Below are 18,669 nucleotides of genomic sequence, written 5' to 3' on the forward strand. Positions count from 1 at the left end.
AAACAGTTGGTACATTTTTCTGGAGTTACTTCTACCCATATGCAGTACTTTACATTTGTCAGTGATAAAGTTTAGTTGCCACTTCTCAGCTCATCTGCCCAATTTTTCTAGATCCTGTTCTAGTAGTATACCATCATTACTCATCACTAACAACCCTGCCAACCTCCGTATCGTCTGCAAACTTCGACATTAAGTTTGATATATCTTCATCAATATCACTGATAAATATAAAAAACAATGGGCCCAACACCAAACGACAGGGGACACCACTAATAACATTAGTCCATGAAGGGCAGTGTCCATTAATTACTACTCTCTGTCCTCTCTCACTCAACCAACCTTTTGTAGCAACCTGCCCTCAATTCCATACTGGTCCAAGTTGTACAGTAATCTTCAATGTGCAACAATATCAAAAGCTTTCCTGAAATCCAAGTACATGATATCAAAATTATTTTTTGCATTCTGTTCCATTGTGACCACGTCATAGTATTGAATCAAATATGTCACACAAGACTTTCCCTTAACAAACCCATGCTATATCTGAATTATTACTGTAGTCTTGTCTAAATGATCCTAGAATGCTTTTTAACCAGTGACTACATTATTCCCCTCCCAAACAGAAGTTAAACGAACAAGTCTGTAATTACTCGTGTCATCCTTTGATTCCCCCCTTTGGGAATTGGAGATACATTTGCACATCTCCTGTCTGTAGAGACCTCCCGAGTCCAATGATGCTGCCATAATTATGGCTAACGGTTAACTTACTTCCTTTGATGCCTCCTTTAATATAACTGGATAGATCCCATCCAATCCAGGTGCCTTTCTTATGTTTAACTTCACCAATTTCTCCTCCACTTTGCTCTCATTTATTACAAATCATTTAACTCCATTAGAGTTTGATGAACTTCTTGCCTTTCCCTCCCTGAATAACTTCTCACGTGCAAATGTAGAGGCAAAATAATTAATCCTTATTGTACATAAAGATACCATACAATATGAAATCCACATTAGCATTAGTAGACACATATAATGCAAGAAAGCAAGCTTATACAGCATCAGCCAAAAAAAAAAAAAAAACCATCCCATTTCATCCATTCATTAGTTCCAAAAGTTTGTCCATCACTTCGTTGAATCTATTTAAGCTATCAACTTCCAAAAGAACAGATGGAAGTTTTTTATTTTAGAGTTTATATAAGTAAAGAAGTCTTTGCTGTTTTTCTTTATATCCTTTTCCAAAGATTTCTCATAATCTGCCTTCGCTTGCCTAACCTCCTTTGTGACTTGATTACAGACTAGCTTATGTCTACCTTAGGGTTCTGTGTCATGTGATAATTTATATGCATGACATGCATTTTTCTTCTCTGCCACAAGTCTCACTAATTTATCTCACATCCATTTAGGCCCAAACCTAGAACAGTATTTCTTAGTTGTTATGAAAACCTAGTAGCTTCCAAATTTAATTCCTTGAATACTTCCCATTTAGAATTTGCTGTTGGTAATGTTATCAGTTGGTGCAACTTTAAGGAATTTAAAAAATCTCTGAGACCACTGTAATCACCTTTACGAAAGCCAAATCCCTTCACTTTACACTTGATGGTAGTTAAATCTTTAAGTAAATCCCACATCAGTACAATGTGATCACTGCCACCCAGTGGATCCTTTATCTGTAAATTCTTAATGCATGAATAATCACTGCGATAATCAGATCAAAAGTATTACTCCCTCCGGTTGCCTCTTGAACATGCTACTGTAGAAAACAATCATCCAATAAATCCACAAACTCAAGCCATAAAAAAGGCCTACTTCTTGTACTTTGGATGTAAAGTAGTAACCAGGATAAGAACTGGGCTCGACACATATGCTGCACTACCTATTCATCAAAACTCAATGAGTGGGCAAGTCAAAAGGGATATATGATTTCACAGTGCCCGTGACATGGAGGGAACCCACAAATCATGTCACACTGTTACTTCTGTATGGTTAAATTTTTATATATCACCTGGTTTTGGCGCATTATAGCCTTAGTTGCTAATGCACCAATAAAATCCAACCAACTTCTGTATGGTGCCTCCTATTAGAAAAGGGGTGACAATGAAGAAAAAGTGGACAGTGACATACACAAATATACCATCTGCAATTCATCCCAGCCCTCACGGTGAAGTACTACCTACAGTTTTTCTGTACACTCTGATGAACATCAACTTGATATACACAAAGAAGTACAGCAGCCGTCTACATCAAGGGATCCAACATTTTGTCCAAACCTTAATCCTTCTGAACCACATAAGATCACAGAAGGTGAGATTAATAACCTCAACAGGGATCTCGAACTGTCGAAGAAAAAGGCAGAGCTTTTGGCCTCAAGGCTACAACAGTGAAATCTTCTAGACCAGTCTATGAAAGAGGCAACATTTCAAAATAAAGACTATGATAAATTCCATCAAACAGAAGATGAACTCACTGTTTGTAAGGATGTTAATGGTCTAATGGCAGCAATGAACATGAGACACGTTCCCAAAGAAGAGAGACAATGGAAATATGCTGCCTTCAACACCTCTTGCATATGCCGTCCACAAAAAAGAAACATATGCAAACAGGGAGAACACCCTCCTAGGTGTACACTATCAGAAGTATGAGTGGCAAATATGTGGTGATTTAAAGGTAATTGCCATTTTATTAGGACCGCAAAAGGATTACACTAAGTATTATTGCTTTCTCTGCAAGTGGGGTAGTCATGCCAAGGATATGCAATACGAGAAGAGGAGTTGGCCTCAACGAAAATCACTGACACCTGGAATGAAGAAAGTAGCATTCGAACCTCTGATGGATCCAAATAAAGTTTTACTTCCACCACTCCACATCAAACTGGGACTCGTGAAAAATTGTGTGAAGGCTTTTGAAGTAAATGGTTCTGCAGTCACATACTTGCAAGAGTAATTCCCAAGACTTAGTACAGAGAAGTTTAAGACAGGTGTTTTCATTGGTCCACAAATAAGGCAACTTTTCAAAGACAAACAGTTCGAATGTGCCCTTAGTGATAGCGAGAAATAGCGTGAAAAGTCTTTCAAAATGTTTCAACTGGTTTTCTAAGAAATGTTAAAGAATTTTGCTAGAAGAGACAAGGAGGTGATTATACCTTTGTATAAGGCAATGGTCAGGTCACACCTTGAGTCTGCGTACAGATCTGGAGGTGTCATTTTAGGAAGGATGTAAAGTTTCTAGAACAAGTACAGAGAAGGGCAACAAGATTGGTGAGAGGAACAAAGGGATTCACTTACCAATAGAGGCTTTAAATTCAGCAAGTTACAGCATCTGGAAGCTATGCATCTACAAGGTGATCTGATTCAGATGCACAAGGCCTTGAATGGTTTGAGCAGGCTCAATGCTGATGGGATACTTACAATTGCTCAGATTAAGAACCTGATTCAAATTGAGGTAAGACAGTTGTAGAATAGATGGGCAGCAGTTTGCCTTTAGCCAGCGGGTAGTAGATTGCTGGAACAGACTTCCATCTGTTGTTGTGGAAGTTGATATCTTAAATAAATTTAAGGCTAACTAGACAAACATTTGGTTTGTTTTTTGTTTTTTTTTGGCTGATGCTGTGTAAGTTTGCTTTCTTGCATTATATGCCTCAGCTAATGCTAATGATTGTGCCAAAACATCGAAACACCCTTGTCTTGAAAGAGGTTAGCAAAATCCAAGCCAATAGCCTAATTACCCAATTGACTGTAGCCATTTGCTGAACAGTATCGTTGCAACAATACAAATAATTGTCATATGACTGCAACAATACAAATATTTCAACAATTTATTTTTTTGTCTCGCATTTTTGTTGCATTCCATTATTAGGTGCCTCTATAGAAGTTTCGCTTCGGCATCTCGATGATGCCAAAGTGCAGCGCATTCTTGAGATTATCGAGCAAGAAAGAAAGCGACAAGACCTAAGAAAATAAAGATGAAGGTAGCAATGCATGCGCGAGAAAGAAAAAGACTATTGAGATTGCTTAAAAGACAAACAAAAAATCATGTCTTGGATTTTGCAGTGCCTTCAAATAGCAATGCCACTGCTCCATCTAACAATGATGTACTAGAAGCGAATATTAATTATGTACAACACAACATTTCTCCAACTGCAGAGCAGATAAGTTTAAATGATCAAGCTCCTTTTCCTTATGCTGACTACTATTCACTGTATAAACATGCAAATAAAATGCAGGAAAATACACAAGTATAGCTAATTGATTAGGTTAATAAGAAAGCGAGTGGTTAAAGCGTTCCAATCCAGTGATTCCACTGGATTAGAAAAGTGCCAATGTATCTCCAATACATAAGGGCAGTTCTAAGAGTGAAGTGGGATATAACCAGCCGGTTAGTGTAACTTCAGTAGTAGGGAAAATCATGGAAACAATGATCAAGGGTGGAATTCAGGATCATTTAGATAGAAGCGGAATTCTAAAGGATACTCATCGCGGTTTTGTAAAGGGAAAATCATGTTTAACTAAATCTGGATAGTTATTTTTACAGAGTCACTCAAGAGCTGGATTTATAGAATAATTTCAACACTGTTCATCTGCATTTCAGCAAAGCATTTAACTCAGTCACACATCAGCAGTTACTTTATAAGCTGGAACAGATTGGAATCACAGGGAAAATTCTTAGATAGATAGCTGGATGGTTCAGGGCAGGAGGCGGAGGGTTGTAATAAATAGTTATTCCTCAGATTGGGTTGATGTAAGCAGTCACGTTCCCCAAGGATCAGTATTAGGACCACTGTTGTTTTTGATTTTCATAAATGACATAGATCAGGAGTGGCCTACTTAATTTGTGATACAACCTACTTTTTTCCTTCAAAATGTGCCGCGATCGACTGGTAGATCGCGATCAACTCGTTGACCACCCCTGACATAGATGAAGGGATAGAGGGTGTGACTGTCTAAATTTGCAGATGGTGTAAATATTAGTAGAGTAGTTAATGATCACCACCAAGCAGAGCTTCTTCAGCATGACATAGCTAGACTTCAGGCATTATCAGAAAAATGTCAGCTATGCTTTAATCCAGCAAAGTGTAAGGTATTACTGTTCACCTGGGGAACAGTAACCCCAAAATAATTTATACACTTGGTGGAGTTGAACAAAGAAGGCGAGGGTGCATATCAGCTGAAAATGTAATATCAGCTTTTCTGGGACCAAAGTCCCAGAAAAATTAAAAAATTAATTCAATATAAAAAGGGGGGGGGGGGAGACAATAAACATACCACATCTCAGCCTTCTGCCACCAGGGGTGGGACCAGTTTACTATTAATTTTTTTGACAATGAATATAATCAATACTTCAAATGGGCCTCTGGGGTTAGGAATGTTCATAATAATTGCAATGACAACAACACAACTGTTGGTGTAGTATCATTACAGTTATTATGAATATAATCAGTAACCATATTTGGCAATTACCCAGGCTTAAATACATTACTGCATTTTCACAATTGACTACTCAGCTATATTAGGCAGACCTGGCGTCTTCGAGGGTCCTGCACTTTACCCACCGTTAAGACTACAGAAATATATGTAATTCGTGAAAGAATAACTAAATATTTATGGTATATTTATAGTATTTATAGTTCTAAAAATGAGTCACAAAAGTGTGATTTAACTAGTAGTTGAAACCAAATCAAAATTTCTACACTTTAATGACATTTGATTCTAATCACAGAAAAATTTTCTGCCCCCAGTGATGACCAAGGGCCAAGAATGAAGTCTTATGGCTTGCACTTACGTTCAACTTGGAAACAAATACCATTATCCATAATTCTGCCTAAGTTAATATCTTTTTAAATTGTATCCCATCAGCTGAAATCTCTATACAAATCTGAAACACTGCCCAGACAGTTGTTTCAAAGCTCTCTAGCTTTTTAACCAAAGGAAAGCGAATGATGTCCCTCCCCACTAAATGAAAAGGTAAAAATCATACTATTAATTTTGTTGCCCCTGACAATCACTTCCCAGCAGAGTTCATCTTAACACAGCATCAAACAATATTGATTTAAAACAGGTTCAGTTATTATGGAAAACTAATTCCAATAAAAAGGAATAGTTTCCATTTATCATTTGTCTTTCAAGTTTCATATAATAAAAATTGAAAGACAAACAAGTTCCCTATAATGAGCCAAAAATTTCCATTATTCTATCTTGTTTTTACATTTTTATTACAATATTCACATTTCAAAATGAAAGAACCCTAATTTATTAGAGCTAATGACAAGCTTGTCAGACAATTATGATAAATCACTCAATGGCAATCGCATTATAGCCTTAGTTGCTGATGCGCCAATAAAACTCCTACTCAATGGCAACATGAAATTTCTGAAATGTTTCAAAGCTGTATTATTTATTATTAACTGATATTAATTATGTTTTTTGTTTTTTTCAAAATTATATTTATAATAACAGACATCTTTATCAAGAAAAAACAGTATGCTTGTAAAATTATGCATATTTATCCTATATACTACCAGGCAAGAAATGTAACAAGAAGCTGCCTGAAAACTACAATTCCAAAAGCTAATTAAGTTACCCCTGCCCTCCTTTGTCTCCTTGTTTACAAACACCATCATAAATCCAAACACTGAACAACTGTGCCAGTAAGTTATACAGGCTATCTGAGGCTGCTTGGAGCCATGAGTAACTTCTCCCTTCGTGCCCACTGGTGGTTCAAGAAATAATTGGAGGTGAAGAACAACTGCTATTAATATTTTAAATTAAATTGTAAAGATTAATATTGTAAAAATAGATTCAATAAAAAATTGTCATTCTTTGTATGCTGTTAAATTCAAATGCAAAATTGGTCAAAATTGGATGTTATCATAAGGATGGGGCCAGGTGCAGTGCACCTGTCAAACCTGCCTATAGCTAGCCCTAATAAAACATACTAATGCTAGCTCTTTTCTATTCATAAAAACAGCATACTTGAGGGCAGTGGTTCCCAAACGGGGTCAGTGGACCCCTGGGAGTCCATATAAGAGTTACAGGGGGTCTACAAAACGACTCTCTGGAACTGGTCAAATTATTCATTCTATTTAATATATATAAATTGATAAATAAGGTTATTATTATTATATATTTATATAAAAATAAGAATAGAGTGGAGTTGTTTTAAACAAAAATCTTTGAATTTTCTGAAATATGCTTCTGTGTGTGTGTGTGTACACACAGAAAAGCATATATATATATATATATATATATATATATATATATATATATATATATACAGTGGAACTTCTCTATTACGAACTTCTATTTAACAAATTTCTCTATATTATGAATTTTTTTGCGAAACATTGCACCTTGAAACGAAATTACATATAAAATTAACCCCACATAGAGAAGTGTTAGTCTCTCTATAATGAATTTTTAAAAAAAATTAGTATTTTTTGAAGATTTTTAAAGATTTTCAAGCATTTACTGCTTGAAAATTTCAAGCATTTACTCCTTCCCCAAAATTACGCATTAGCATCTGGAATTAATCATCCTTTTAGTGAATATTTGTGGCCACTGACGCCGGTAGGAAGGTCTTTATTTCATTTTTGTTACAGTTATTAAACCAAGTGGGTTTTCTTAAAAGAGGTCATAAACTTTACAATAAATAGGGTAGATTTGTAAATTGATGATGGCTCAGGGGAAAACAAAATTCGCTGCAGTAACCTTTAGCATGCTGTGGCGGCAATACATAGAATGCTACCATAGTCAGTTTTAGTAACGCCTACTGAGTGACATTCGCTTCTCACCTGAACTGTACCACGTGACCTTCCTGTCAATCATTATATGATATGTCCATTCTCATCTAACTGGACTCCCAGTAGATGGTTTTCATGAATTTTTTTTTTTACTTTCGTTCGTCATCAATCACATAGGCTATATGCTCTTGTATTTTTTTTCCGAAAAATAACATACAGCATACATTAATCATAAATTTTCTTTCGCGTATATATGAATGAAAGTAGAATAAAAGAAATTCAAAGTCGTATATTTCTTTAAAGTGATTGATAGGAAAAGTCAAGTGATACTGTTGAATTGGCAAGTGAACATCATTGAGTAGATGGTACTAACAATTCACTATGTGGCCAGCGCAGCGAAGTTTGTGGTGTATGTATCGGCAAGAGCTGCAGTAGAGTAATTTTTACAATTGCAGAAACAATGTCGAAGAGAAAGTGTTTAAGTATTAATGATAAAGCAAAGTTTGTTATGATATTGACCAGGGTTTTAAGAAAAAAGATGTTGCGAAAAAATATGGCATACCTGCAAGCAGCTTATCTACTATTTTAAAAAATCGAGAGTCAATTTTAAATGCAATTGAAGGAGGAGCAGACAAGAAGCAAATTAAGTTGTGTATAAACGAAGATGTTGATAAAGCTGTTCTAAAATGGGTGCAAATGATACGTGAAAAGAATATACCAATATCGGGCCTAATAATTAAGCAATAAGCTCTGAAATTTGCACAGTTCCTTGGACATACCAAATTTAATGCGAGCACTGGGTGGCTAGATAAATTTAAGAAGCGCCACAGAATTGTGGAAAAGGTTATTTGTGGAGAAAGTGTTAATGTAAGCAAAGAAGATTGCAACAGTTGGAGGAATAATACCTTAAAGAAGATTGTGGAAGAATATGAGTGTAAGGATGTTTTTAATGCTGACGAAATGGGTTTATTCTTTAAATGTTTACCGAATAGAACACTTGCTTTTAAGGATGATAAATGTTTTGGCAGAAAACAAAGCAAAGAAAGAAAGAATCGCTATGCTAGTTGGAGCAAATATGACAGGAAGTGAAAAATAAGACTTTTAGTCATCGGAATATCAAAAAACCCAAGATGTTTTAGAGGCTCAAAATCTTTGGAAGTTGATTACACCTTTAATAAAAAAGCATGGATGATAAGTGATATTTTTGAAGAATGGATATTAAAACTAGACAAGCGTATAACAAAAGAAAAAAGGAAAATCGTGTTGGTAACTGACAACTGTCCGGCACATCCTGCCAGTATTTCTGCCAAACTTAATAAAAGTGCAAAGTTTTTACCACCAAACATAACATCAGAACTCCAGCCAATGGACCAAGATATTAAATATTTTAAATTTCATTGTCGGAAGAGAATAATAATGAAGACTGTCAATGCGTTATCAAAAAATATAAACTTGGAGGTTACAATTAACCTTAGAGATTGCATTTCTGAACTGGCAAAAGTTTGGACAAACGATGTCACTGAATACACTATTCAAAATTGTTTTTCAAAAGTGGGATTTGCATTGAATACAGAAGTCGAACAACTGGATGAACAAGATGAACTGCCCCTTTCTGAAAAAAATTTGGACATTATTAGAATCATCCGGAAACATTGAAAATGAAATAACACTGGATAGTTATGTTTATGTAGATCACAGCAGAACATCCAAATGAAGAGGAAATACTGCTGAACAGTGTTAGACGCGACCATGATCACGAAGAAATTAATGTAGAAAACAACCCGTAGAAAAGCCAATTTGCAAAGACATGTTTAACGCTTTTAAAATGGTTCATATGGGTCTACAGTTTTGTGAAAATGTTCCTGTTAATGTTTTTAATGCTCTGAACAAATGTGAGGTTTTCTTTGAGAATCAGACAATTTTTTAATTGTACTGTGCAAACGAAATTTACAGATTTTTTTAAATTTGTGATACTTACCGGCGAAAATTGTGTAAACGTAATTTAAATAAGTATGTTTTTGAAATAAAATACATTCAAAATAAATGTAGATTCGTTTTCATTTTCTAATTAGATGATTTCTAATAAAAAAAGATATTCTCTGTATAACGAAATTTCTCCATAACGAATTTTTTCGCAGGATTTACCGAATTCGTTATAGGGAAGTTCCACTGTATATAGAGGGTCCGAGAACTTTTTTTCATTTTTGAGGGGATCAGTAGATCTCAGTAGTTTGGGAACCACTGCTTCAGGAGATTTCTAATTCTGTTTACTTACCTATTTCTTGCATCCAAAGATTTCCACTGTAAAAGTCCAGGTTGGCAATAATCAAGTAAAGCACTAAAAATCAATTTAAAAAAAAAAAAAAAAAAAAAGTTGTAAGCTTTCATATGATTTAAGTAAAATTTATATACATTTTTTTGTCTTCTTCAGTTATTCCATTAGCTGTTTATATTAATTACTGGTAAGCATAATCAAATTTCCATAATCAATTATTTCAATAATCAATCATTTCAATAATCAAATAATTGCTAAAATCAAATAATTCATATTTGATTATTCAATTATGAAAAAAAAAATTCTCTTTACCTTTCTATTTAATTTTCAAAAATCCTTTCTCCATTATGCAAATACCACAATTGATAATCTCAATTATGTTCATCAATACTAATTACCGTGCAAATTATATTTGTTTATAAAAATATGTTTTTTTTTAAACAAAACTCATTAAAAATTCCATATTACTATAAACATATACAGCAGGCCCCCGTTATACGCGGTTTGCTTTACGCTGATTCGCTGTTCTTATATTATAACCCGTATCTGACTATAACGCTCTTTTACAAAAATTGCATTTTTGGCATATTTAACGAAATCGTTTCATTTGATGGAGTCGATAGCTTGAAAATGAATAGCAAAACAGCATTAAAACGTTTCCCACGCTAATTTAATTGCAGTACAGTGACTTGTTACGTAGTTCTGAGATCAACATTTTAAAAAATGATCAAGTATATTGCTTGTAATATTTGCGTTATATGCATTTATCCGAAGTCTAGTCATCACTCAGTACAATATTAGACATCGTGCGTAACGGACAGACAGTTTACTCGAACACTGTATCATAATTAATGCAACCAACGCAGTTACATTTTAGAAGAGTTAATAATGGCCGATAACAATGAAAAAGCGATGTCTGAGCGCAATACGAAGACTATAAATGTAAGAAAAAGACTGAATTTAAAATTAAATTAGACGTTTTGAAGCGAATCGATTCCCGTCAACGACAAGCGGATGTGTACCATAATTTAGGACGTGCAAGTTTAAACTGTAAGAACAATTATAAAAAAATTAAGAATTAATTTTAGCAGCGGGAAAGATAGCAGTTCCACTGTAAGCAACTAGGGCTAGGCCGGCTATTAGGATTGAAATGGAAAAGACTTTAGCTAATTTTATTGAAGATAAAGTTCAATGCAGAATTCAGTTGTCAAATATTATAAAAAATAATAATAATAAAAAGAGAGAGAGAGAGAGAGAGAGAGAGAGAGAGAGAGAGAGAGAGAGAGAGAGATTAGCCAATATGATGATCTGAGGAAATCTCACCTAAAAAAAAAAAATGTGGAACCATTTAAAACTGGTAAGGGCTGGTTGGATAGATTTAAAATCTAGGGTGAAGCCGCAAGTGCAGATCAAACAGCCGAAACTTTCAAAAAAGAACTTGTTAAAATTATTGAAGAGGGATATGTGTTATACTTCTCAACAAGTTTATAACATAGATGAAGCAGGACTTTTGTGGAAAAGAATGCCTAAAAGAAGTTTCATAATGAAAGAAGCAAAAAACATGCCAGGTTTCAAAGCGGCGAAGGATTCGGTTGACTTTATTGTTGGGTGGTAACGCTGCGGGGGATTTAAAATTAATACCCTTTTAGTTTATTTAGAAGAGGGCCAAAGTCCAACCCAAAATCGACACATTTTTCATGATTAAATTCATCAATTAAATTAAATCAAACAAAATAAATTTAGATCAATTAAATTCATGATTTTAATTGGAATTTTAAGTTTAATTTTGATACGTAAATAGTTACCACATAATTATATACGTATGTAATGCAGAATATTTTATACGTACAAATATTTGAATATTAAATATTTTGACCGACATTTGTGCATTTTTTCACTACCGTTTATTATTGATTAAGAAATATCCTATGGCACCGACCGCAACTTACAAATACATATGTTACCTTATGGGATGCGGAGATCGCTTAGCGTGGATTCACTTAGCGCTCTGTTTTTCCGGAACGAATTATCAGTGTTAAGCGGGGGTCACCTGTATTCAATATCTTTCAAAAGTGAAATTTATTGAAAATAAAATAAGTAGGAAAAACATATATACCTTAAAGAAATGCCACTTTTCCAGTCTGACGTAAAATTTGTAATATTTAAATCTGGCAGAACTGCTTGAAGCCATGCTAGCATTAGCTTTTTGGGAGGAAAGTTACTTCGTCCAATTTGATATCTTAAGATTAATGACCATATCAATCCTAAAATCAACTTCAAATTACCCTCCACAATATCGGTATTCCCTAGAAATATAAAATTTTATGTAAGAATACATATATTCATGCTTTTATTTGTGCTGGGGTTGATACATCAAATAAAAATATTGATTTTACATCATATAGGTATAAATATTTGCCTAGAAATATTATAAAATTTTATGAAAGAATGCATATATATCCAGGCTTTTATTTGAGCTGAGGTTCGTACATCAGATAATGCATATTGATTTCATTTCATATTATACAAGGTGTGACTGATGACTTTTGAGGTTATGATGAATATCATGGGGAGATCCAATCTTCCTTACATTTCGAGGTACAGCTCTAAAATGGTGTTCGCAGGCTGGCCACTAGTTAGTACACCGGTCCGAACAAATAGGTAACTCTTTGGGAGGATTCCGGATAATTTAGTGCAGTGGTTTTCAACAGGGGTGCCACGTAATTTGGGTTTCAGTTACTTAAACTTATTTTTATTTTTTAATTTAATTTATGTTTATTTCATTATAAAAAGGTGTGCAATATCTTTTTAATTTTATGGTGATCTATAATTGATGTTTATTTAGTACCTCTATATAAAGAATAAAATTATTATATACGTATATATATAATTTGTATTATGAAATGTAATTTTTATAATTATATTATTGTAATAACTATCATATAACATATATATATATAATATTATATATATATAATCAAAATAAAATAAATGAGTTCGGGTGCCGTTATTAAGGAAAGGTTGACAGTTGACAACCACTGAGTTAGTGTATGATTTTGCTACCTCTACTCTGCCAGATAATGACTTGAGGGAGACCGAGTAGTGTGTATGCGGGGGACATTGTCAAGGCCAAGATATGTCAAGGATCTGGGTATATTCTTCCCATATGTACGCCATATCCAAAAATTTCATTACTTCATACAGCATGTACCACCCACTTTTTCTTACTATTGAATACACCATGAATTGTCAAACTAATAGAGCAAGCTTATCTGCAAAAAGATCTAAACCTCCCAAGCACTTCCTAATTCATTTCACAAATATACGTGGTCTCAATTCTAATCTCAACGATGTCCATTTCCACTTGCAGGCTGAAAAACCCCATGTACTTTTTACTGACAGAATCTCAGTTATCGGTTGATTCAACTACTGCTCATCTCAGAAGCCCAAATTATTCGCTGTATGATTCCTTTCGCCTCAAAGGTGGTACTTGGGCATATGTCCATTCTGATATTCCCTATCAGTGCAATATTGGCAATTTGGAATCTCCTCTCTTTGATCGTCTCTGGCTTAAAATCTCTCTACCTCATTGTGTCAAATTCATCTGTTGTCTCTACCATTCTCAGAGCTCCACTAATCACTTGGAGCTCTTTGACTTCCTCTCGTCCAACTTTCCTAACAGTGAGGCAATTTTCCTTGGTGATTTTAATGTTCACAACTCCAGCTGGCTTCCGTTTTCTAGTCACACCGACCCAGCTGGTCGAGATGCTGAGGCTTTACCAATTACTAATGACCTAGCACAGATTGTTCATTTACCTACAATATTACCGGACAATCCTAATCATACAGCCAATACGCTTGATCTTTTTCTCACAAACAACCCTTCTAAGTACATGGTCGAAGTGAGAGCTCCTTTAGGCACTTCAGATCACAACTTGGTGATTGTTTCTTCTCCAATGGAACCTTTATCTCATGGCTATTCCCAACCTCGTGTTGTTTGGCATTACAAGAATGCAAAATGGGATGACCTGCGAGACATCTTTTCTTCTTTTCCTTGGTCGGATTACTGTTTCAAAACTTCTGATGTCAATGTTTGCTCAGATCGTGTCAGTGAAATTATTCTTGCAGGAATGGAATCCTTTATCCCACACTCCACATTAAAATCTCATCCTTTATCTAAACCTTGGTTTTCCAATAAATGTGCTAAGACTGTTCAAGAGAAGAATAGTGCATATCGTAATTGGCTTGTTTCTAATTCTCCAGGTTCATTTTTAGCCTACACCAAAGCTCGCAACAATTGTAAAACAGTGATTAATCAGTCCAAACTAGAGTTTGAACAGGTAAGAGTAGAAAACTTGCTTCTTGCACTAATGGTAGCCGAGCATTCTGGTCTCTTGACAAAGCTATTGGCCGCAACTTTTGCCCATTTCTGCTCCCACCTCTGTTCAAACCAGATGGTCTGTTGTCACTTCAGCCAAGGATAAAGCTGACCTGCTAGCATCCCATTTTTCTTCCAACTCATGTATTAATGATCTTGGTAAAACACCTCCCACCATTCCCAACACGCTCCATTCAATTCCTCCTCTGGTCTTCCATCAAAAGGATGTCAGAAGGATTTTGACGAATCTTGATGCTAAGAAAGATCCAAGTCCCGATGGTATTTCTCCACTTATTCTCAAAACCTGTGCTCCTGAACTTACTCCTATTCTTTGCCACCTTTTTTCACTTTCTTATTCTAAAGGTGTTTTTCCTTCTGCTGGAAATTTGCTCATATCCAGCCAGTTCCTAAAAAGGGTGACAAATCCCTCCCATCCAATTATCGTCCCATTGCAATTACTTCTACTCTTTCTAAAGTAATGGAGAAATCAATTAACTGCCAACTCTTAAACTATCTAGAAACCTTCAGTCTGATCGATGATCGCCAGTATGGATTCCGTCAGTGTCGATCCACTGGTGATATTCTGGCTTTTGTTACTCATTTATGGCAAATTCAATGGAAAAGTTTGGTGAAACACAAGCAGTTGCTCTTGACATCTCAAAGGCTTTTGATCGTGTTTGGCATAAAGGTCTTCTAAACAAGCTTCCATCTTATGGTTTGCAAACTGTTTTTTGTAATTGGTTATCTAGTTTCCTCTCTGATCGCTCATTGAGGGTGATGGTAGATGGCTCTCTGTCTTCTAACTTCTCCACTAATGTTGGTGTCCCCCAAGGTTCAGTTCTTTCACCCACTCTTTTCCTCTTGTTTATTAATGACCTTCTCCCAATGACTGGAAATCCTATCCATAGTTTTGCCGATGATATCACATTGCATTCCACTTTCCATTTTGAGAAACCTTGCCCTGCCCAATCAGCTTCAACTTCTCAAATATCCACTAACAATTCCTTAAATGCCCATCTCCGGGTAATTCTCCAGTGGAGCAAAGAAAACTTAGTTGATTTCAATCCTTCTAAATCTCAGTCTTGTCTTATATCTCACAAATAGGATTCTTCTGCTCCTATGCTCCTCTTTAGGAACAACTCCGATTTCTAGGCAAAATGATATATCTCTTTTGGGAATTACCCTGACTTCTAATCTCTCTTGGCACAAGCACATTACAAATACTGCTTCCTCTGCATCTAAAAAACTTGGTTTTCTCTTTTGCTCTCGGCGTTACTTTTCTTCCAAACAGCTGTTCACTCTGTACAAATCGCAAATCCACTCTACCATGGAATATTGTTCCCACATCTGGGGTGGTGCCCCCAAAACCTCTCTCAGGCTTCTAAATTCCATTCAGAAGAGGGCAGTTAGGTTAATTAATGACTCCTCTCTAACAAAGTCTCTCCACTCGTCTCATAGACATACTGTTTTTTCTGCATGCCTTTTCTACAGATATCTTCCATGGGCACTGTTCTTCTGAATTGGTTTCTATAATTCCTGCTTGCTCTCTCTCTCTTTCAAAACAGTCAGAACACATGCAGCCACTAGCCAACATCCATTTACTGTCCAACTTCAAACTCACAGACCCAATTTTTCTTCTTCCTTTTTATTCATCCAACTACCGTTTTCTGGAACAACCTTCCCTCATACGTATTCCCTGAAAATTGTAGTCTACAGAAGTTCAAGTCTAATGTCAACAAATATCTTCTTTCGTCTTCTCAACCTCCAACCCAAGCACGGTACTAAGTACTATAGGTTCTAATACCTCTCGTGTTTGGGGTTTTCATAAAAAATAAAAAAAAAAAAGTTCCCAGACTGGTGCAATCAAAAGAATGCCAAGTGAATGAGCTCAAAAAGGATTTTTATTTTAATTCAAAATAATCACCAAACTCTTTTTCCTCTTTCCCAAGTGTTCAGCTTAGGAAAGAGGAAATAGCATGTGTACAACTAGCTGTGCACAGCCTGGAAAAGAAGTGGACAACTGTGTGCAATACCGTGTTCATCAGGAATGTCTTCAAAACAAGTGCTGAATGGGCGGGGGCATTATTGTGAAACAAATCTTGAAATCTCTTTCCTTTGAAAGCAGTTTTCATGTCAGGAAAGGGAAAGAAGTCTGTTGACGACAGATCAGAAGAGAAGCATGGACAGTTGAGATCTGTACAATTCCATGTTTCATTAGAAATGTTTTCACAACAAGTGCAGACTGGGTGGGGGCATTGTCATGCAGCTGCCTTTCTCTGGAAATTGAAGCCTCACCTGGGAAATGCACTTCAATAGTCATTGAAGCACCTGTACATAGAATGCAGTAATGATGCCCTTCGTGTAAAAATTCCTTGCAAATCACACTCTCTTTGTCAAAAAACATGATCAGCATTATCTTGATCCTGGACTTCTGCACACAAAAGTTGCTGGGCCTTGGTGACAATTTTGTAGTCCACTGCATGCTTTGATGCTCTTGGTCATACTGAAACACCCAACACCCAAACACTCATCTCCAGTAACAATATAATCAAAAAAATTAGGATTTTCTTGACAACTCCGGATGAAGTCTTGACACTCTTCGTTGCTTTTGCTCATCTGTGAGGCTGTGCAGCACAAATTTTGCACAGACCTTCCTTTTCCCTAAATTTCAATGCATAGTTTGATGAATCATCTCCTTATTCACATCCAATTCATTAACCATCATTCTGGGGGTCAAATGATCATCTCTTGCCACAATTTCCAAACTTTTGCAACTTTGTCGTCATTGCAAGAGGTTGACAGACGACCACATATTGTATCATTGCAAACATCCTCATGTCTGACTTTGATCCACTTATACTATTCAAACACGTACAACTTAACATTTCATCACCATAAACAGTTTTTAATCTTGCAGATTTTCCCCATTTCATGGAAAGCCTGATATTAGTTCATTGCTCTACTGAAAAATCATGACACGGAACATTAATGCTACTAATAAAACTAGTTGTTACTTGCAACCTATCTGGACAATCTCTGTACCACCATCTGCTGGAGGAAGTTTGAACTACAACTTACCTTTTCTGTTTATTTTCAAACTCGTCCAACATAACTGCAACATCACCAGTCTGGGAACTTGATATATAAATATGCATTGTTTGTAAACAGTGCATATTTATATACCAAGATCTCACCTTTCCAGCTTTTCCATTATAAAGGACTGAAACTTCCAACGTAAATTGTTACAAAGATCATTCTAATTACAGTCGTGAATAAATGCTGAGCACAAAAACTGTTACATATTCTTCACAAAATATTCTCCAACGATGTCAGATAATAACACTTTTCACTTTACCAATTCAGAATGCAAAATTCAAAAAATTTTATATTCAAATACTGTATTAAAAAAAACCTTCTTCCATATATATTTTTCTCATCCCTTTCTAATAATATGTCCAATCCTTTTTTAAATTTATTGCGACTTCTATAACACTGGCTGAAAATTTTATTTCAATAATCAATTACTCTCTGGCTGAAGGCAAATTTCTGCACATCTATTCTGCAAACTTCCTTTTTCAATTTAAATTAATTAATGTACACAATTAATTTATATACATTTAAATTAATTAATGTCTAGTATCTGAAATGACCTCACACTTGATTTGCTGCAACTCTGTAGCCAGGTGGGCAGGAGCGGCAGTGCGTAGCACGTTCTTCTTGATTAGACCGGGGTTTGAGCCCATGACCACTAAAATATGGAGGATGTGGAAAGGTCAGGGAATGACCACTGCATATCCCCAGAGCAATATGGCCTTAGTTGCTAATGCTCTTAAAAACCGAATAACAACTTGATTTGCTCAACTTTTTTAGAGCCTTAAAATACTAAGTGGGTCTCCAACAAATGCACAATTTTCCAGGAGTTTCAATTTACACAATGCAGTCTTTCTTGGTAAGATTAACTTGTTGTTTCCCAACCAATCTTGCTGCTCTTTTCTTCACTGTTTCCATCAGATCAACATTCATCCCCAAGAGAGGCTTCCAAACCTGCATGCAATTTTCAAGATGTTGGCTAACGACTTCTTTATACAACAAGGTATCACCTTTTCATCTCTGTTGGCAAAGTTCCTATACATCATTGACAGAACCCCATGAATTTTTCTAGCAGTTCATCTGCACTACTCAGAAATCTTCGTGTCAGGCGGTACAATTCTAGTTCTTTTTTTATTATCAACTACCTTCAGTTTGGTACTATCCAAGTTTTATATCCTAGGATTATGGCCACCCAAA

The 18,669-nt window shown here is 35.6% G+C and overlaps 1 protein-coding gene across 2 annotated transcripts in view; it reads right to left on the reverse strand.

Moving 5' to 3' along the window:
- Positions 1-18,669, reverse strand: part of jbug (filamin-type immunoglobulin domains fbug) — a 1,114,928-nt gene that overhangs the window by 1,056,501 nt on the left and 39,758 nt on the right. For both annotated transcript variants that reach the window (XM_090381438.1, XM_090381439.1), the window contains exons 2-3: positions 12,121-12,310; positions 10,005-10,067 (exon numbers count right to left, since the gene is read on the reverse strand). In XM_090381438.1, coding sequence (XP_090237564.1) covers positions 10,005-10,067; positions 12,121-12,310 — 253 coding nt within the window. The remainder of the gene's footprint in view (positions 1-10,004; positions 10,068-12,120; positions 12,311-18,669) is intronic.

This window comes from Mastigoproctus giganteus, chromosome 9 (assembly GCF_048544385.1).
Source record: "Mastigoproctus giganteus isolate SK-2022 chromosome 9, ASM4854438v1, whole genome shotgun sequence".
In the NCBI taxonomy this organism is placed as follows: Eukaryota; Metazoa; Arthropoda; class Arachnida; order Uropygi; family Thelyphonidae; genus Mastigoproctus; species Mastigoproctus giganteus.